Source organism: Notothenia rossii, assembly GCF_949606895.1.
Source record: "Notothenia rossii genome assembly, chromosome: 1".
NCBI lineage: Eukaryota > Metazoa > Chordata > Actinopteri > Perciformes > Nototheniidae > Notothenia > Notothenia rossii.
Window position 1 is genome coordinate 62,353,793 of NC_136912.1, and position 22,562 is coordinate 62,376,354.

The following is a 22,562-nucleotide window of genomic DNA, read 5'->3' on the forward strand; positions in this document are numbered from 1 at the left end:
TTATTTTATTTTTCTCAGAACAGTTTAGCCATAATGAATCCAAAATGTTGTGTTCTCCACAAATATAAACAATTAATTTCAACAAGCTTTCCATTATTTTTTTCTAATGGAGAAAACTAATGTTTTTGGCCACCACTGACTTTAAACTGACCGAACTTCTGTCTGCGAATTGATATTCTCCTAATCAAAATGTCTAATCGGTTTACTAACAAAAAGAGCAGATTGCAGAATGTTCGATCTTCACCTAACAGCATTGAGTATTCAACTTAAATGTTAATGACCTACCTATGACTAGTCTTTCTTTATTACATATTTAACACGGCCACAGACTGTGAAAATAATACAAATATAGGAAAAGAAAAATCAACCATCATCGATTAAACAAACTCTGACTGTTGAACTATCAATGTCAATTTGTCAAGGGCAGTGAAAACACAAGACAGATTACTGATGCTTTTTTATGAATGCTTCATTTAACCATTAGTGGGAATCCTGAACAATAAGCATACCCAGGACAAACATTTACAATTAAATAGAAACGAATAAGCTAATAAAGCTTTAACATATGACTGATTCCAAGCAGTTTACAGTAATGGTTGATTTACCCTGCAAGCTGCTCTCTATGCAATAATGTGTTGTCTAAGCTAGCAGGCTTCTCTAAGCACATCTTTTCTCAAACAAAGTCATCAGTGCTCTGTGCTGGAGTGATGAGCTTTGCTCTCTTCTTCCCTCCGCCTGCAGGAAGCTGCTTTGTGCATCCACACTCAACAGTCCTTTTGTAGAAAATGTAAGGTGTGCAAAGAGGCCTGGGGCATTCATGAGTCAGTGTTTGTAAGGGAAACCAAACATAGACACTGTACTTGAATACCCTTTTTACCAACACTTTTACTGAGCTATAGTATTATATATTTCCATTTGATAAATCTATTTAATACAAGGCTTAGTTGAATACTCTATCCTGATTGGTCAATTTGCATGGTTCAGAGGTAGATAATACTCAATCACACACTGCTGCTGAGGAAAATCCATCCACCGAAAGTAGTCCGGTTGATTCAACGGCAAATGTTGACAACAGAAAATATTTTCGCCAAAAATCTTCATGACGGCTTCGAATATTCTTCATTCTGCTCATTTTTGTTAGTAGGCCCGTTAAGGACGTCATTCTGATTAATGTGCAGTCATACATCTACAGAAAGGTCAATTTAAAGTCTGCAGTGGCCAAAAAATCATTGCATGCAGCATGACATTTGGATTGATGAAGGCTAAACTACATTTGGATTGATGAAGGCTAAACTATCCCCAGTAAAGAAAAAGAAAACAGCGCAAAAGAAGGAAAGAGGTTAAAAGACAGAGCGGTGGATGACAGAAAAATCAAGGGAAGAAGACAGAGAGGAAGTAAACACTAAAGGGAACAGCAGAAGAAGGCCAAATCCAATCCACCCCTACCCTACCCCTACCACTACCCCACAAACCAACGAGTGTGGAGGGGGAGTGGATTATCAAGCCCTCAAACAGCGAGTCTGCATCGGTGCTATGACCGGACTCAATGCTGTGTGTATGTCCATCAGGAAACACGCTGTTTATAAGTAGTTCCAGCAAACATCTACTGATAAACTGCGATGTTAACAAACCTCATGATAACCTCATATGTTTTACCCTTAGGTTCATACCTGTGTTTAGTCTATAAAAAGGTAAATGTGAGCATTTTATTATAAAGTTGTGTATATTTACAGACTGTTGCAAAAACTAAGAAGCTTATAAACATCAGGTTTAAAACTAAATGAGCTTTAGAAAAAACACAATACACAATTAAAGATGTTTGGAGTTTTATTTTAGTTATTAATTCTTATTTTTGTCAAAGAGATGCTGATTTGAAACCGTTGCTACATACAGCTACGGCATTTTCCTGTTTCTGCCGGAGAGAGGGGAGTTTGTCCCAAAGCTTGCCGCTGTATTTATACCCTTTAACCTGAAAGGAGGAAGCCTCGTTAAGCTGCGAGTGGCACGGAGTTCACTCCGTCACGGAGTGGGAGTGGGTAGGGTATGGTTTGGAATTGGGCCGAAGACAGACAGGAAGTAAACACTAGAGAGTGAACAGCAGAAGAAGACAGACAGGAAGTAAACACTGATAGGAACACGGAATGAGCTCTGTCAGTGTTTCGAGACTGGTTCATGGAAAATAAAATATGAAGAGGCTTGGACAGTTACAGAAAACGGCACGTCGATTGATACCATGACCTCCAAAACATATTTTCAAGGTTTAAAAGGTAAAGGGGTCACAGTACCAATAAATAACGGTACAAAACATTAGCATGAATCCCTCATTAATTCCATCCCTGGAGTTCAATGCAACAAGGGGAAACCTATATTCAAAGATACCAATATATTTTGTAATAGGCTCTTTAAAGAGGTTATGAAAATTACAACAAATTGCTTTAGTATCCCAAGTTGTTTAGAATATGTTATGAAATTATCGTCAATGGAACAGGCAGCCTCATCTCTCTTTGAAAATGACCATGGAGATGAGTGACTCGTTTTGAAAAATAGACTAAAGGATTTAATTGAAATTGTTCTTGCATCTTCAATTCAAATTGGAAACTACAACATGTTTTCATATTAGTGCAGATGATTGCTTAGCAACACATCTTTAACAACAGTTATTGCTTGTGACTGTATTGGGGATTTCACTTTTTTATTTTTCTAAATGTGACCAATACATGCATAAATACATTTGACATGTGCTACAGTAGCAATATTCACCTGCTGCCAAAGACAAAGATGCATTCATGTATCTTCACTTCTCATTCTATATTTTCTTAGATCGCTATGTGCTGGTTGGCAGTCGTCATGACAGCGACCAGGGAGGCGGAGCTTCAGCCATCATGAATCAGCTGATCGCGGCATTGACAGAGCAGACCAAACAGGCATTGCCAGACCGAACCACTGTGTTCTGCTCGTGGGGGGGCTCAGCCTTGGGGAACATCGGGTCCTATGAGTGGGGAAAGGTCAGCAGGCACAAGTGCATCTGTTTTATTAAATGTCAACACAAAGGTCAAATATTTTGACCTTTTCATGTATTTAAGAAAGAAATACAAAAAAAAGTTCCAACATATGCTACTGCTAGGGCTTGTTAGTATTTAGCAAGCTATGGGCCAAATAATAATCAAAATGATAAAGAGAAGGTTCACACAGCAGCTTTTTTAAATGTTTGTGGACAGAATTTACATTAAAAAGAGAAAAGGGGATTAAAACAGTGGGAGTTCCTTTGGTTTTCTCTCAGGATAGGAATAATAGATTTGAAGAACAATACAATTGAGTAGTTCTCATTTATAATTGACTACTTCTAATTTATATTCCCATGTATCTCTATTGTATAGCTGAAAATAACTCTAGAGTGTTGAATTGAGGTCCCCCAGGGAGTCCTCAATTCTGTTCACAGTCACTGCAGGGGGGCCACTAAATATCTTTTTCTTTCTTTCTATGTCTGAAAAACACTTTACAGTTATATGAGTCCAACATATTATTGGCAAATACAAGCCAGCTTATTTGCTTTAAAATTATTGTTTTCAGCTAACTGTGATTTCATCGTGCAGTCAGTTAGCTGATCCGTTCTAAATCAGCACTTATTCATACCTGGAAACTAGTTCATTACAGATACACATGCATCAATAAGAAATGTGTTTAAGCATTGAAATGTAGGATGTTACACATTATTGGCCCAGTTTAATATACAAATGTTATAAATAATTAGTACAGGTTTCCTTAATCTATGTAGTAACTAAGGATTAATGGTTAAATCATAAAAATAAATTAAAAATAATAATACATAAATAAAAAGTATTGAATTTGATTGAATTACATTACAACCTAATACAATTATAACGACACAATTGTGACCAGACAACCATGATACTGTAAGGAATATCATTGGCAGAGTAATGATGATAAACTGTGTGTGCGTGTGTGTGTGTGTGTGTGTTCCCTTCAGGATAACAGTGTTGTCCTACAGAGCAGTGCCGTGGCCTACGTCAGTCTGAACTCTCCAGTCAGAGGGACGGAGACTCTGCGAGCCACAGCGTCTCCAACACTGCTGCAGCTCACCTTGGATATACAGAGAGTAAGTGCTAGCACTACTGCACTACATCATTACAATTAAGGGAACTGCATTTAAAATTACAAATATGGTATGTTTAAAGTCCATGTTAGGGGGTCACGTTATGGGTCACAGGTTGCAGTAACCAATCATTACTGAACATTGAATCCTCAGGTGGCAATTAGGCCACATTGGAGACAGAGGAAGTGTTGTAGGGTTTTGACAACCATAAAGGACACTGCTCAATGGCCATAATGTAAAGTCCATGCACTCTAAATAAGAAATAGAGCCATCATGACGTCACTTGTTTGTTTGTTAACTATGGTGTTCACGCTTTAAGTTTATGCATTTTAGCCATTGCCATCTTGGTTTTTGGCCTTATCCATATTGTTTTTTTAAACCATCAACCTGAATTGACACAGGATCGCAGAACTATAACACAGTTCAGTCACTTTGTTCGCAACAGACATTTTTATGACCCATTGAAGCTTTGGACATTTCAGATTCAGGTGTTTACTGACGTATTTTATGTCCTGGAATAAAACATGGAAATGTTAAAGCTCAGACCTTAATTCAGGCGCTTGAACAAAAACACGTAAAAAAAAACAAAGACTTCTAGACGAGGGAACCGGAAATGGTAAAACACAAAGTCATGTCTAGGACTCATTCCTGCACCACTCCATTGTCTTTACTTTTTAGACCCAGAGGTTACCAATATATATAATCTCCTCACTTTTCATACTATTTCCAATATTGTTACTTTGTTGGGATTTTAGTTTAGTTGTACTTATTGCAAGTTATATTGGTCAAGCTCTGGGTCTCCCCCAGTACTTTCTAAAGCAGTGGTTCTCAAACTTTTTTCAATAAAAATATTCAGCCAAGTACCCCCTGATCAGCGCAAAAACTATTTGTATTTTGAAAAAATGCCTATACAAAGAGGTACAGTACAGCGCTGCACCATCAGTGTCTTATTTATTAAAACAACAACCTTGTTTCAATCAGGAGAGACGTAATGTATGAAATACATGTTTATTATCAGGACCCATGACATGCGGGAATAGTGATTGACGTATTACAACAAGTAACTGTAATGATGTTTTGGCGATTAGGCCCCGGGTTTGCAGGATGATCATTCAGGAGGGAAAGAACCGCTCTGATGAACCCCCCGGGGTCTAGACACTGGTGGTGGTGAAAGTAGTTTGTCCGATATGTAGGGATAAGGTTTCAGCTTGGCCCTGTATTAGGAGACAGGAGGCGAAGGCGTGGAGGAGGGTTGTGCGTTGACACCTGAAATGACAACTGACGGAGAGGGGAGAGCAGATTTAAAGGGGTTAGCAGGTGCGATGATTGGCTAGCCGGGGCGTGATGCCCCTGATCACTTATTGAAATAACGTGTGGCACCCGATAATGTTGTCTTCCTAATTGAACTTGCGCTGAGCTACCTAACTGAGAAACACTTAAATGTTACATTTCAAATGTTTACAATCCATCACTAAATTCATGGCAAACCAATTTTAACATCATGCAATAACACTAAGACGACATTAGTTGCATTGAACTGATCTTTTTAATAAGTAGTACTTACAATGTGAGAAACATGGGCTTGTCATTCTCGGTGACAGGAAGGCCACTGTAGTTTTTACAACACAATTAGCTAGTTTTTATACTCTGGAAATAGCTAAACTAGTTATAAATATATGTATTCTTTACTGTCGGGTCAGTTATTACAGGTTCAGCGAGCTGCTGAGCCTGACAGGCTGTCAGGAGGGGGAGAGGAAAAGACAGCACCCAGTTTATTTTTCCCATTTTATTATCCAGAATTACTGTAAACTTTTGAATAAAGTAATTAATCTACTATTAGTAGTTTGTTTAAATGCATTAATTATGTTTTTTTTTTCATTAACATCAAATAAATCTCACATACCCCCTGCAGTACTTCAACCTACCCCTAGGGTTCCGTGTACCCCCATTTGAGAACCACTGTTCTAAAGTATGAGACAGCTTTCCCAATGTTGACCAAAACTTGATTTCATTCCTTCCTAAGGATGCTAGCATTTTATTAAGGCATGGTAGTCCCATTATGTTGCTGTTGAAGAGAAAAATAAGGACACCCTGCTTTGCTTTCACATGCTGCTGCCTTGGCATTTCCCATGTTAAATGGGTGTAAAAGTTTTGTTATAATAATGTCTATTCTATTGATTTTAATGATATATTTTAGAATTCCTTATAATATAATACGATGAGAGCATTTACCCCGTAATAAATCATATTACTGTTTTAACTACTGTTTCATTAGCAATATACTGTATGTATAAGGAAATACCATTTTGACTATTCCACCCATACTGTGCTAATTTTACCTCGATCAAAGTTCTCAATTTTGCTCCACTTTTACGCTCTCTGCGCTCCGCGGTCATTCATCTCTACACTTTTTATTACAGATTGACACGACAGTTAACACAATAATGAGAACATAATCACAGGAAATGGGGAGACTTTGGCTGTTCTTTAAAGGATGTTACCTATTCTGTGAGAGGGGGAGGAAGCCACTCTCGGTATGATCTAAATAAAAATAACTTCAATCTCTCCACATCCCACTTTCACATGCAAACTGCAATGGCCATTCTACTGATTAAGTATAGCAGCTGCATGATTCAGCCTCCCAAACTGTCTCTGTATTCCAACCTGGGGGTGTTTTGCAGATACGATCAATGCTCGCAGACATCTTCTTCCCAACTTTACCGTCTATTTAAACTTTGAAAACTTTTGAAAAAAGTAAGAAAAAACGCACCTCCTTGTCACTTTCTCTCATGTCCTTCCTCTGCCTCCACTACTGCTGCCGCCTCCTCCTTTTTTTGTTCTTCCCTTTCTCCCTTAAGCACAACATCCCTACCCTGCTCCCTCCTCTTCTATCACCTCGTAATCTCCTCTTTCATCAGCAGCGAGCACCGCATCCCACCACCCTCTCATTTTCCTCATTAAAAATATGCCCCTTGCTTCTCATCTGTCTTCACTCTTTGTCTCTTCGGGTCATGCTGTGCGGTATTTTTTATTTGTGTCCTCGGGTTAGTCATCCATCCTCAAGGGAAGAGTCATGTTCTTGCCAGGCACCTAGACAGGTACAAGAGGTCAGGAGTGAACAGAGCGCACAGCGTAATGTCCCTTTATTCCCCTGCATTGACCATAAACCAACCAATTAGTAGGGACTGGCCTGCCCGGTGTACCTGTGACATTCAGCTGTAATGAAGCTACAGACAGCCTCTGCCACAGCCACAGAAAGAGATTAAGGACACAGAAAGAACTTTTGATGTCCTTTAATGAAATATCTTTTCACAGAATAAGGAAACGGTTCAGACAATGTGTGCACATACTTGAAATTAGCTTCTCCTCTTCTTCTTTATTACAAATTCATTCATTCTGTCAGAGTTTTTGGTAAGCTTTCATGCTTGTAGCAGCAACTCCAGTACTGTCTTCTTTAGGAAATATGGTTTTCCTACATTTTACTCTCAGAAATCACTTTTACCAGTCATAAGTAAGTGTTAACGCTGCTCTAAATACTGATGTGGTTAAGAAAAGATCTTGCATGCAGCATAATCCATTCCGAATTGCCTCTTCTTTAATTGCGGGAGGACGGTTTCTCACTGAACTCTACACTTTTTCAATCTTAGTCTTGCTATGTAGAGCCTAATTGCCTATATGTTGCTCTATATGTCCACCAAACAACGGTGCATCAATTCCGGTTGCTAATTGTACAGTTTTTACCTGAGCATTTGTTTTTTTTCTAACCCTTGCGCAATCCCGTTTGTCTATTACATTACATGTCATTTGTTAGACGCTTTTATCCAAAGCAACTTACATACATTCTGTACTGTGGACAATCCCCACAGGAGCAATTTGGGGTGAAGTATCATCAGGGACACAACGAAATGCTGACTGCAGTGGGACTCAAACTTGCTATCCCCTGATTCGAAGTCCAGCACACTAACAACTTAGCCACAGCCTCCCTTATATTGCCTTAACCACTAAAGAACAGATAACACACAGGGTGTCAAACCAGAAAATGGCATGTTCACTGCAGAAACAATTTTGTTTATTTTATAAACAACGGGTTCATATTGTTGGGTTCTCTCTAGAGCAGTTTGCTCAAATGTTTGAAGAACCTTTATTGCCCTTACCAGCAATGTGTGTACATGTTAACTAATGAAAAGGGTTGAATGCATCATTACTTACCAAAGAATCATCCAATAATCCCTCCTCAGAGTTTACTTTGTATTGACCCCCTCGTCTCCTCTTGTCTCGTCTTGTGGTACCTAATTGTCCATTAGGTGACAGCTGTATCTCTGGCATGCTCTGTGCCTCTTCTCCTTATCTCAAGAGTCTCAGAGCTGCCCCAGGTACGCTCCCCCAACTCCAAATATTGAGAAGCACGTCCAAGCATGTCGTTGATCTTGTTTGCGCAACAGCCGTAATACTTCCTACTTATCTTACTTTGCTGGGAACTGTCTTCCAGGTCGAGGTGCTGCACCACTGATACTTTTGGAATGGGTGCTTGGGAACCAATTATAATGCAACTACATATTTCTCCTGTAGAGGATTTACTCAAAAAGGGGCAATGACAGGGGGGTGATAGACAAAAATAAATAAACCAGGTGAAAGGAGATACAAAGGGAAGCTTTAGAGGCTTGAAGAATACAAATACATAGAGACAAGCTTGTGCTTTAATTGGCTATTGTTACAGAGATGGCTTGGTGCAGGGACCTCCATTTTACAACAAATAGTCATCGGTGGACAGCACATTGTTAGACTGAAAAAGAGCAGCGAGGCAAATCCTTCATCTGATCTTGCTCCAATAAATTGTGATGAACATGTACATAGGAGATACAGGGAGACATGGGTATGTAATATGTTGATGGTTGTGTTTGCAGAGTGCAGGATTTTAAATTCATAGACTCGGGTTCCCACAATATTTTGGTTAATGTTTTGGAAAGGTTGTTGATTTTGTTAAATATATGGGTACCACTTTACAGACTACCCTTATAAAGGATTCATAAAGGGTTTATAATTAGATTATTAATTAGGTTGTAAACACTTTATTAATCTTTAAGAACCATTTATAAACCAATTCTAAAATAGTTTTCATACATCAACACAGGCTCACTATTTGGCAAGATGACTAAGCCTTATATTGGTTACCTAGCTTACTTTGTCTTCTTCATCAGCCAGCATCCTTGGTATCTGTTGTTCACTGAGTTGATTCCCTCCCATCCATCTTGATGTTTCTTGGCATCTCTTTATGACCATTTATTTACGAGTTACTAACATTTATAGTTGCCAAAAGGGAGCCTTATTGTAAATTGTATAACACATTCCCATTTATTAATGAGTTACAGCCATTTCGAATAAGTCTTAGCAGTACAGATGAATGTGGGCTCACTATTTGGCAAGCAACCGGTCACAGTTGCCCTGTTTATCTCATGTCTTATAAAAGCTTGTTAATGATTTATAAAGTATTCACAACCTAATTAATAAATGAATTACAAACTATTTTTAAACCCTTTATAAGGGTAGTCTTATTGTAAAGTGTTACCAATATATGAAAGGTCCAATGAGCCCTTAAAGTGTGTGTTCCTCGTCCTCATGTTTCCAGATACCTGTACGATTTCTGGAGGTTAATAGACTTTTACTTGGAGTGCTTTACTGTACATTACATGAAACGTTGATTTAACATGAACGTCTTTGCAGACCTAGAAGGAGATGTGGTGGCTAAGGCTTGCAGAGATAACCCAGCCACCAACACAGACTGGAGGTAGAAACTGGTGATGGAAGAAACAGAGATAAACTATTTCCCACCAAACACACTAGGGGCCTCAAGCATTTCAGTATAAATCTGCTGCATTTGTTTCCTATTTGACATATGTCTGGTTCATACACACTGTAGAACATTCCCACAGGCTGCGTTCCTGACAGCAGTTCTTTGAGCTGGTTCCTGAGGGGCCAGATTTGGGACTGGTTCCTTATGGGCATGTCTTGAGGTTGGTGCCTGAGGGTCCGATTTATGGGCTGGTTTGTTTGAATCTGGTTTTTAAGATTGTTCCCGAAAGGCAGGTCTTGGGGATAACTGAGAGTCAACCACATTCTCTCAAACTATGTGTAATGTATATTGGCACACAATGTATTCACAACTTTGCTTGTTTTCCAATACGTGGTATTTTGAGGCCACTTTGTATTCACTCTGACACACTTATCTTGTACTCTGTGCTAGAGTATGGTCTGACTGGAAAAATAACGGCTGATACTTTAATTGAATCATGACACCATGACAGGCTTTCAAACATGAAGAAGTGATGACAATAGACCGGCTTCAGAATCACCCCGTAAATGGTAAATATGACCATCATCTGCATTAGGGGATATGCAAGAAGTATAATTTACACATCTAATTTATATGTTTTCCCACATAAAACCAGCAGAAATGAAGCTCTAAATAAATCACTAGAATGAGTCTGTGACTTTATGGCTGTGCAGCGTTCCAGGATGGTTCGACAGCACACTTGGCATAATGTTTGACATAGTACACTGACGGCAATATGTTTGAATTATACCAGCCCTTGTATTGTCAGGAAAGGCATTGTGCGACTGCGGCAGGCCAGATGAATATGCATAATCACGAGGAGAAGCTGCCTCAGCCTCACAGAGTATTTATACAACTGTCATCGCGGCCCTTTCATCACAGTTTCATATCAAAGTGACAGGACATAAGTAAAGGAATTAATGGTATAATATTTGTTTGGTGAGGAATGAGCCTTGTCAGTACTTGTGGCTGTGACATTCGTCAGGTGCTGTGGTGAGATGCATTTTTCAGACAGTAGTTTGCCTTGTCTGCAGGTGCCATGTAAGATTGTAAAAGGTAAAGGCAGGTGCAGTTAAAGCCCTCTTTAGATTAATTTCTACTAAATAAATACCAGCTAAATAAATTAAAGACACATTACAGCCTTGGAAGATACATAATTGCTCTTAGCTAGGATTAATCAATGCCTATTCCCTAAGTGCATGGTTTCTCTGTGGGCAATCTTCTGCAAGCTTGACTTTTAACCCGATCGTTTGATCAATCACTAGACAGGAAAGCACAGAGGAATTATTTCCTGTGATTGGGAAAATAAATTCAAGTGGGTAATAAATAATGCACAGCATATGTTACAGCATATTGTACAGTACAAGATGAATTATTCATTGTTCCACTGACAACCAATCATAATACATCCACAAGCAGGTTGTTTTTTCTGTATGGTCATGTGGCTTCAAGCCAATCATTGTCCAAGACTGGCAGACAGGCAAGGGGAGTGACCAATGAGGGACAGTGGCTTCGTTTTGGTCTATGAACTGGAAATGGTACTAAGTTTGCACTGAAGAGGGTTAAAAGGGGTGCTTTTATTAAAGGCGCCCTATTTTACCAAAAAGTCATTGCGTTTTGTGGATTCAAACACTTTACATATAGCTATTTCTTGAACAGGCTGTTGTAAGTAAAGAGAAAGCTGGTTATGCCAAATTATATTTTGATACGTTTGTCAACACACTACAGGAAAAGGAAAACCCTAAAAAGCATAAGAAGTCCTCATTTTAGTTGCAGTACTTTGTTATTTTCATCATATTGCCTTATTGAAAGGTGTTTCTAGTATTTTGTCAACCCCTTTTTACATACACAGTTGGAATGAAACAATGAAACGAGTCCAGGGGTATTTCTAGAAACATATACTATGAGGGCAATACTGTGACGCTGATCTTGTGTATAAGATGATCAATTATCGCGAGAACATGACACCCGTATGAAAGATGGCGCTTTGTCTGAGCTTCTATTTGACACCATTTTCATATGTTTTTTGTATTTATATCGTTATTGAAGAAAATAATATTGTTTTCTGGCATCACTTTAAAATGTTACGAGAAAAATCTGCATTTTGGTATGAGGGCGCACGCTGACGAAACCCTGAAGTCTTTCAATTTAATTTAAAGAAAACACTAATTATTATTCAGTCACACGTCACATTACAAGATATACATTTTCAATATTGCAAATACAATATATACCTTTGAAAGTTGATATCAGCGCAGAATATCTTTCTGTAGTCATAGACATATCTATATGCATTTATTTTTAAAATATTTACATCAGTGCAGAAGCTCTTGGTGTAATTGTAGGCACCCACAATCACTCATATTCTACTAACATATTTTTCATACAAGCAATAGCACTCTCATGAGGCTCTTGAAATGTAATTGGTAGTGCACTGTTTAGACATTTTCAAATTATTTTTTATATCCAGTCACTGTAACTGCACGATATTTGTTATTTTGCCCTTGACTCTTTTTAATTTAAGGTCAAGTAATAGTGATTGCTTTGACTTTTTAGATCCACTCTTTCTGTGTTTTTGTGTCTCTCACTCCATTCTATCTCCCCTCCTGCTATCTCTTTGTCTCTTTAAAATCCCAGTCACTCATTTCTGGATGGCTGGGAGATGTTATCAGTTCAACAGCTGCAAATGGCTTTTCTAAAGACCGCAGTCCGGAACAGAATGATTATCATAATCATAATGCAAAGTTGTTTTTGTCATTTGGCGCTTTGTTGTTGCTGTGGGTTGCATTGTAAATACGGAACATCACTTCAAAAACTTCCGCTTATTTGTCTCATTTATCATGTGTCATACACAGCAAGATGTTAGGGTCACATTTATCTTTTCTGTTCAATGGAACAAATGTCCACAATAGATAAATAGGTTGAGAACAAACATTAGGTTCCAGTTTAAAAAAACGTTTTGGTATTGTATCATCTGTTCAGTACAAGAATAACAAAAATAAAAGATTCAGGCCCAACTGGCCCACAGATAAACTCTCTTTGATGACATTTTTGGAAATACTCCCTCTGGAGGGAACTATGGGATTTTAGCCTTTACTTGCACTAAAAACCATTATAACACACAACAGGAAAGGAACAACACCATAGCATAATAAGGCCTCTTTAAGGGAGGTAGCTAGTAGAAAGTAGAAAGGAGATAGTAGATAGTTGTTCGTAGTTAATAAACCTGAAGGTCGATTTATGAGGGGATTGACATGAAGAGTTGTTCATGTGCTATAATCTGCGTGAAATCCCTAAATCTATAGATGAACAATGTTAAGTATCTGAAGAAAAATGAAAAATAATGTTGTGTTTAATGAGCTATTTTCATCTAGTGATTTTCGACAGGAACTTCAACTAGAGGTATATTCACGTGACAAAGAAGATCATACTGTACAGGTCTTTAGTTCAATTTAATTTCAATTAATACACATTCTAATGCAATTTTTGTTTTTGACATTTACCATATTCTTTGCTAGTTGCCATTTCTTTACTTTGAAATATTTATCCGCACATTTCTCCAGGTCTTTCCTCCTTGTATCTGTGGCTCTCTTTTTCTTTTGCGCTATTATTCTTTCTGCAGTTTTGCCAAGCTGCACCTGTACTAGTCTATTTAGGACCCAAACCAAGGCTTAACTGTGCACCAGGTGTAGAATCCTTGTCCTAGACCAGGGGTAGTCAACACGGTGCCCGCGGGCACTTAGTCGAGTTGCAACTTGCTTATATATTTATTGCACTTGACGCACACACACGCATGGCATAGTTTCCACTGGGGACAGGGGGGACATGCCCCCCCCCCCTTTTTCGAAATCCTGTTTTTATCTCCCCACTTTACAAATATGTTTATTATTATTTTTTAACGCAAGCTGTCATCGCCACGGAGGAGCACACAGCCTCTGTGAGCGAGCGAGACAGAGAGAGAGAGAGAGAGAGAGAGAGAGAGCTAGGCAGAGCACTCCTTTATCTATTTAATATAGATAAAGTAATAAATCATTCCAATGTGTACTATAGGACAGTAAAAAAAAAAAACTGTTTAAAAGGGGAGTGATTAGTAAAATATGCATAAATGAAAAGATAGAATGCTAACTAGGTAACATAAGATAAGAATAAACAAGTTTAAATGATTTGTTATTGGTTGTGATCATATTCTCAAGATGATTGGAGTATTGAAAGTATACAGCTCTCTTTGATCTGAGTGTTGAGAGCTGTAGCCATAAATTCATGTTGTGCTCAAAGTGCACCAGATTGATGCATTTGACTTCAACATTTAAAAACAAATCTTCCCGGGGGTGCATGCCCCCGGACCCCCCTAGAGGATGTGAGGTCCACCCACAAATAAAGCAGGTTAAAATAATTAAATTGCATACATGTTCTTTTAGTAAATACTGAAAACGGGTCCCACAGACCAAGGGCGCCGGAAGCGGGGGGGCCAGGGGGCCATTGGCCCCCCCACTTTTCAGCCCTGCCCCACATTTTCGCAGCGGCAGATGCCGCAGAACACAGTACAAATCCTATCTCAATAATTCCCCTCTACTCCAAAGTCACATCTAAAACGCGATCCGATCTAGCTGTGAATATTTTGTTATTTTTGATTGTTATATTCAATCTCACTTGCTACAGGCATGTTTGAAGCTTGTAAAGGGAAGATGACAGCTCTCACTCGCCACTCTGCTCTTCCACAGCGCCGCTCACCCTCCCTCCCGCTGAAATTATGAATGTAAGGTGTATAGTAATCATAGATAACACGACAGGGTCCGTTACAGTTTGTTTTTCTCTGATTTCAAATAAACAAAGTCTTGGCTTTCAGAATATTAAACTTGTTTCGGAAAATTCAGATGATAAATACAACTTTGAAAGCTTGTAACGGCATAATTACAAGCAGAGAACGGAGTAACTTCACGTCATGCAGGCATAACAACAGCCGGTGTTTCTCGTGAGTGTTTTCCCCGGGAAACGAACACAATACACACAAACGCAAAAATACACAAACACACACGTATATACACGCGGCGTGGAACACTGTACAAATCCCGTTTCAATAATTCCCCTCTATACTCTAAAGTCGCATCTAAAACGCGATCTGATCTAGCTGTGTATATTTTGTTATTTTGTATTGTTATATATATTCAATCTCATTAACTACACGCATTTTTTAAGCTTGATTGAGCATTGAGCATAATTACAAGCAGAGAACGGAGTAACTTAACGTCACAACAGGCATAACAACAGCCGGTGTTTCTCGTGAGTGTTTTCCCTGGGAAACAAACACAATACACACACGTATATACACACACACACACACACACACACACTCGCAGGCTTCCCCCAGACCACTAATCCAAATTAAAACATCCTCCCTCCGTAGTATTTTGATCATTTCTTCCGCTAATATCAGATCGATCCAGAGAAGAGGACACTTTAAAGGCCTTTTTCTCAAAATGATGACTCTGTAACAGTCATTATATAATGTGACATATTTTGCTTAATATTTGGAGTACAAAAACAATCCTGATATCATCAGAAAGCTTGGAATCAAAATGTGTCTTCGGGTCAATGCGACTGATTTCGATGGAGCAGGTCACTTTGCATTAGGTAAAATAAAGCAGGCAGACATAACAGGAAGAATATGTACATTTTAACCCAATCAAATAGGACATTGTCACACCATTCAAATGTATCCATGTAAATTACAACCAATAAAAAAGCTTAGATTTGTTTATTTTTTTAAGTTGTTTACTTCATTTTTTACGTTGTTCTGTGTGTGTCAGCCGTTAACCTAGATCAGGGGTCGGCAACCTTTTTGATATGAAGTGCCATTTAAAAAAAAAAAAATTATCAGCGGGCCAACGATCGAGAATTATCAACGGGGGGGCGGGGGGGGGGGGGGGGGGGGGGGCGGTTGAGGAGCTTGACGCTCGTGAACTATCGGCAGAAGGGCGGGGGAGCTTCGCTAAGGGGAAGCAGTGTGCAGAGCTCTCACACGCATTTCACTCCATTCACACGCTCATACGCCACACCTTGTATTTCTCACGCAGAGATTTCTTTCCAGGGTACCGCCCACCAAGTTGCGCCGCTAGCACCCCCCCCCACCCCCCCGTTGACATTCACGATACAGAGGGCTTCATGGGAACTTTGAGGGGAGCCAGAAGTTGGAGTACCAAACACCGCTGCCAAAATCTCACTCTGAACTCTGTTCAAAACTTGAGAGCCCTGAGTGTGTGGACCTGTCAGCGCAAATTACATGATGCCGAATTTAACATATTTAAATAATTGGTTTAAACGGCATAATAATAACGACGATCGTCGGTTCTGTGATTTTCCAGAGCACACATGTTATGATATTAGGGTCATGCAGAGTGAGATGAGATCGCTGTCCCTTTAAGAGAGAGAGAGAGAGGGGTGTGGCTTGTGCATGTGTGTTTGTGGATGGTAGAGCGACAGTGAGGGAACGTGTGTATGTTTCTGGAAGTGAAACGAGGAAGCAGAGAAACAGAGGTCTGATGTATTTTGTGAAACAGAAGAACAGCTAAATAAATGCAACGGCCTCCCAAGAAGAGCTCGCCTCTCTCCAGTCATTTAAGCTAAAGTGGGTTATTGAACCTGAAGTTTGTTGCTTCTGCCCTCCTCGACTACGGTCTGGGAGCCGACAGGAAAGTGCAACACACAGATGGCCAGTCTGCCCCTTTTAGCATATTATTTCGATTAGAGATGAGCAGATCGCCACTGGGCTTTCAACTAAATACACAGCCACGCAAAAACTGCGGCATTTGTACATCTCCTTTTGGGTACTGCAATTAGTGAAGTGCTTTCCTCTGTGGTGAAACGATCAGCACTGCACCACGGAAGAAAGCGGCAGAAAGTCACCTAGAGTTAAAGAAAGCTGGGCTGCGTTGCGTGCATGGCTTCCTTCTGCAGGTAACGGGGAGACGCGCTCTGGTGGCGGTCTCGTTCAGGATCCGAAAATACAATTTAAATATTTTGCACACTTATTCCACTTGTTCCTAGTGTGCCACTGGTTGCGGTGCCGCGTGCCAATGCTGGCATGCGTGCCAGGGTTTGCCGACCCCTGACCTAGATAGAAAGCATATATACACTGTTAGAAGACTAGCGCAGAAGAAAAATACAGTCAATCTAAACTTAAATGTAACAACTGGAAGGTCACATCCCTGACATCCACATCTCCGGAGCCTGGACCTTCATCAATCATACAACAGCGAAGCCAAATGAACCCAAACGCAGCAGCTCTGCGGCCGCAGAAAATGTCAAAACCGCCTCCGCCCGCACCGCCGTCGTTGAACCAAAACAGGCTGGTTCCGACTGCATGGAGGTTTGTTTTCGGGACATTGAGTCGGGTAAAGCTGTCAGTCAGCTAACTGTCGAAAAAAAGGGGATCGCTAGATTATTTGGGCAAAGAGAAAGGTAGCCTACTTCAACGCAGAATGGTACACAAACAGAGAGTGGTTAATTATTTGCAAAACCACTAAACGATTACTGATAAACTGCGATGTTAACAACCTCATGATAACCTCATATTTTTTTTAACTTAGGATCATACCTGTGTTTAGTGTAGAAAAAGGTAGGCTAAATGTGTGCATTTTATTATAAAGTTGTAGCCTATATTTACAGACTGCTGCAAAAACTAAGAAGCTTACATCAGGTTTAAAACTAAAAGAGCTTTACAAAAAAGTAACACAATTAAAGATGTTTGGAGTTTTATTTGAGTTATTAATTTAAATGTTTTGTCCAAGAGATGCTGATTTGAAACCATTGTTACATACAGTTACTGCATTTCCTGTTTCTGCCGGAGAGAGGGGAGTTTGTCCCAAAGCTTGCCGCTGTATTTACTCCCTCCATCTGACAGGAGGGAGCATCATGTGTCACTCCACGGAGTTCACTCCGTCACGGAGGGGGAGTGTGTGTAAGGTGTAGGGCGTGGTTTGGGATTGGGCCATACACACGCACTTTATTGGCCCCCCCACTTCTAAAATGAATCCGGCGCGCCTGCCACAGACCCAAACAGCACACAAACATTAGTGCGGGAAGGGGGGTGATGAGGGCACTGCAGCACCCCCTAGCGGCAGGCAGGCGGTGCGGAGCTCCCTGCTCCCGCTGTGCATAATCTCTGTAATATCTAATATGTAGCCAATAAATTCCACATTGTTGGTAAAATAATATTTTGGCCTGCCCCGAATGTTTTTTCTGTAGCCCCGGACAATTCTACCTCAATAATATAATACATTAACCGTGCTTTACGCCTAGAGAGACACTACACTAGAGACTCATGACACTAGAGAGGACGGCATGAATGTAATTTCCCGTGTTCAGTGAATGCAACAGAAGCAAGACACCAGACCAATCAGAGAGTTGCATGGAAATAAAAGTGTGCTTGTGTCATTCAAGCTCGGCTCTGTGTGTGTGTGTGTGTGTGTGTGTGTGTGTGTGTGTGTGTGTGTGTGTGTGTGTGTGTGTGTGTGTGTCTGTGTGTGTGTGTGTGTGTGTGTGTGTGTGTGTGTGTGTGTGTGTGTGTGTGTGTGTGTGTGTGTGTGTGTCTGTGTGTCTGTGTGTGTGTGTGTGTGTGTGTGTGTGTGTGTGCGGAAATAGCGCATTTAGTGAGAGAGAGAGAGAGAGAGAGAGAGAGAGAGAGAGAGAGAGAGAGAGAGAGAGAGAGAGAGAGAGAGAGAGAGAGAGACCGACCGACCGACCGACCGACCGACCTGTGCCAGCAGCAGGGACCGTGTTGTTAGCATCTGGTTAGCTAGCTGCACTAACGGACATAAGGAGCTGTTTGTTCCACAACAAGCTGGAGGAGAGTCCTCTCCTGTCAGACTGAGAGGCTCAGGTGAGCTAAAGGACTCTCTGAGTGTTTAGATAGTTAACTTTAGTCTAAGTTATCTCAGTGGGTCTCAAACGGTTTGGTCACAAATTATTCAAAAGATTATTTCAGCGGCACACTTTCATATGATCATTATAGTTATAAAAAAATAAGAGAATAAAGGAAAAACAGTTATGAAATACTATATGGCAGTAAAACAAGAATACAGTTTGAAAGGGGAGTGATTTGTAAAATATCCATAAAGAAAAAGAACATCTGCTTACAGTTGTGTTTCATCTGGGTGTTGAGAGATGTATCCATAGATCTCTTAATGTTGCTCTCAAAGTGCACCAGATTGATGCTTTTAACTTCAATACTTAAAAAATCTTCCTTGAGGAGGTGAGGTCCGCTCCCCACTCGTAAAAAATAGCACTTTACCCCTGCCTATATGCCGTGAGCTGATTATCGAGCCTTCATTGTAACAGTCGCGGGTGTACTGTGTGTTTGCGTGTGGGGAGTGCTCTATAGTGCCCGTAATAGTGTTCACTGGAGTCCAGCACCTCAGCACCCCCACTCAAAATACCTTCCCGCGCCTCTGCACACAAAGGTTAAAGGTAAGCATATAATAATGTTAAAATGTGCTAAATACACACAGAAAAAAAAAAAAAAACAGGAGTAAAAGTAGCCCCTGACTTGTTTTCTTTTTTGAAAGTAGCCCTCACACTAAAAAAGCTTGGTGACCCCTGTCCTAGACTGAATTGAGTTAGCATTACTGCTGTTGCTATCCAAGCTAACAATTTCTCCTAGAATTTCCAAATATATTAAGTAACAGTTTTGCAAATTTGCCGGATTCAAATATTTTAAAAGTATTCAAATGTTTTCATGAAGTGACGTCATTTCTTAATACTGAATATGTATGTAAGCTATCATGACATTGTGCCAATATTTTTCCACACTTCTTTTTGGCGCCTCCATGATGGTTTCAAAACAGACTACTGTTTACTGATGGCTGAATATTCCCTGAAATACTTGTGGTGTTCTTGTAGTAGATATTTCGCAGGCGAAATGTCCTGAATCTTACTGATAATGCTTTGGTTTGTGATCCCTACAGGGATCCATCCTGCAATCTTGTGTTGTGTGTGCCAAAGGGAAACATTTTTCGATTGATGTCTTGGCTGAAATTCAAGCTTAACCTCTCACCCTTGTTTTCCTCAATCTAACAGGTACAAAAAGATATAGAGCTGCATTTGGAAGAATGTATGCGACCTGAGGTTATGGCATTTACTCAACACTTTAAAGGCCTGTGCAGTCTTTGATTTCAGCTATAAAGAAAATGGGTAAAAGAGAAAAATACCTCGACTTAACTCACAAAGTAGGATTACGTATAGAGATAGACTATCGTTCAATCTCCTGGATAGAAGATTTAAAGTCAAGACATGTACCTCTTCTCTCCTTTTCCTCTCGCACAACCAGACACAGTGAATTAAAAGAGTGTCGGAGCAGGGAAAGAGAAACAGAGACGGTTTAAATGAAAGTAGATACCTTTAGAGAGTTAATTATATAAGAGGGAGGTGCAAAAAAGGGGGATGCAATGGGAGGATAGAGAGAATAAGAAAGTGAGCACAGACCAGAGAGAATGGATAATTTCAGCCTGTGGTGCCACACCAGGAATCAATATTTAATTTCTTTGTCTGCTATGATAAGGAGAGAGCCAAATCATTTGAGATATTTTCTTACCACTCGATACCACTCAATCTCCAAAATCGTATGTGATACAAAGAGCGTCTTGCAGGACCTGAACGTAAATGCTTGAGACAAGATCATCTTCCATTGTGAGTCAATTAAGACTATTTGAAGGAGGCTATTTCAGAGTTACTTTATGTTTTAATCGAGAATGCAAATATAATATAAGAAAGAAACCATGCATGCACAAAGGCCAAAACAACAAATCCTCAGAGGATGATTGTTAAAATGATCCATGTTTTGTGTTCCTTAAAGAGGCCCTATTATGCTTTTGGGGGTTTTCCCTTACCTGTAGTGTGTTATATAGGATGTTGTGCATGTAAATGGTTTGCAAAGGCTAACATCCCTGTTTTCTCCCGCCTGAAACGTCTCCATTGGACTCCTTTGTTTACTTGGGGTAACACGAAGACATGTAACACTTGTGCTTCTATTGGCTGGTGCTCCAACACATTGTACGTGATAGGCGTGATAGGGGGAGTGGATCATTTCCTATTCATCTTTAAGCAATGGATCAATCTCAACAGAGCCCACCAGCTAACCAATCAGAGCAGACTGGGCTCTGGTTTCAGACAGAGGGTGAGAAGAGGTGCTGCAGCGCAGGCAGTATGAGAAAAATACAAATATTTTGTAATATCTGCAATTACCAATGGAATATACAATACCTCCACAAATCATATTTATATGGCCGAGCCACATCAATTGGCTCCTATCAACATGAGGAAGTAGTGGTTCTTCTTGATGTCTTATGTCCTTCTCTTTCCCAAGAGTTTCGTCGCAATCTCATTCGAGGAACTTGTATGTACAATGTGAATCTTTAGGTCCTCCCACCAGCAATCCAATACTAGATGCATTACTGAATATTGCCTCATTAATTGTGACTATTTTTTTTCTAAAGTACTGACCCAGGCAGAAACCATCATGAATTGTTTTAACTTGCCCACTCATGGATACAAGGTAGACAGTCAGCGCCTGCTATATGGCATACTTGCTCACAAATTGGATTGCTCATGGTGGTATGGCTGTATAATCACAGGCATTCATGCAAATCAAGTTCAGATGTAGTTCATTCAATATCTTGGTTGAGCAGCAGCAGTTCCAGTAGAAAGCTCAACTGGCGAAGACAGAGGTTTAGCTTGCAAAGTGGGTGGATGCTGGACACAATACAAGCAAGAGCAGCACAGTGTAATCCAATTATATACAGTGTATACATCCTATATGAAATCCAATGTAACATCACTATAACCTGTCTAAAATATGTATTGTGTTAAATCAACACCTCTTGCACAGTCTCAAATGAACATTGAACGATAAAAGACGGCTAATAATGCAAGACTAAAGAATTGGATTGCATTAAATTGTGTAGTTTTTACTTTAATTGTGTCCTTTGTGTGAAGGATATAAGATAATGCACCATGTTGTATTAAGCCTTGTTATTTTCCAGCCCATATCTGTTTGTTGGGTTGCTTTACAGATTGATTTTAAACTTTCTCGGCAGCAATAAGATACTCGATGCCATTTTATTTTTGGAAATTAGATCCAAAATACTTTTTAAAGTAGTATGACATGCAAATCCATTTACATTTTTGAATCATTGGATGAGGACTACTTTTGTATCCAGTCAGTACTTGGCACCAGCACTCTTTCTGCACAGTGAAGCTAGCCATCAAAGCTGCACGGAACATCACAATGTATACCAGCCTCCTCCATAGCCCAAATCATATTCAGTGAAGGGAAAGAATGTTTCGATAATCTGTGCTGCAGTCATGATTGATAAGTCTTGCATTGCAACTCGACGGTGTTATTGATTGGAGGACGAACCGTTGAGCCTTCATTTGTCCTGCTTCCGCGTTGGAAAGCTGCCTCACTGGCAAAGCTATGTCATCACTTAACACAACTTTGGACTGAAGTTAATATAAATTCAACTTGATCAGATTTGACTAATATATCTATTGATTAATGATCTCATAGATTATTGTACTGAAAACCGGTCACTTGTTATGTATGGTCAATATTACATTTAAAAC

General features: G+C 39.8%; 1 protein-coding gene across 1 annotated transcript in view; it reads left to right on the forward strand.

The window, feature by feature from the left end:
* naaladl2 (N-acetylated alpha-linked acidic dipeptidase like 2) overlaps positions 1 to 22,562 on the forward strand; it is a 1,042,014-nt gene that overhangs the window by 732,309 nt on the left and 287,143 nt on the right. Inside the window, exons 11-13 of the mRNA XM_079650093.1 lie at positions 2,125 to 2,267; positions 2,821 to 3,005; positions 3,989 to 4,117. Of these exons, the coding sequence (XP_079506219.1) occupies positions 2,125 to 2,267; positions 2,821 to 3,005; positions 3,989 to 4,117 (457 nt within the window). The remainder of the gene's footprint in view (positions 1 to 2,124; positions 2,268 to 2,820; positions 3,006 to 3,988; positions 4,118 to 22,562) is intronic.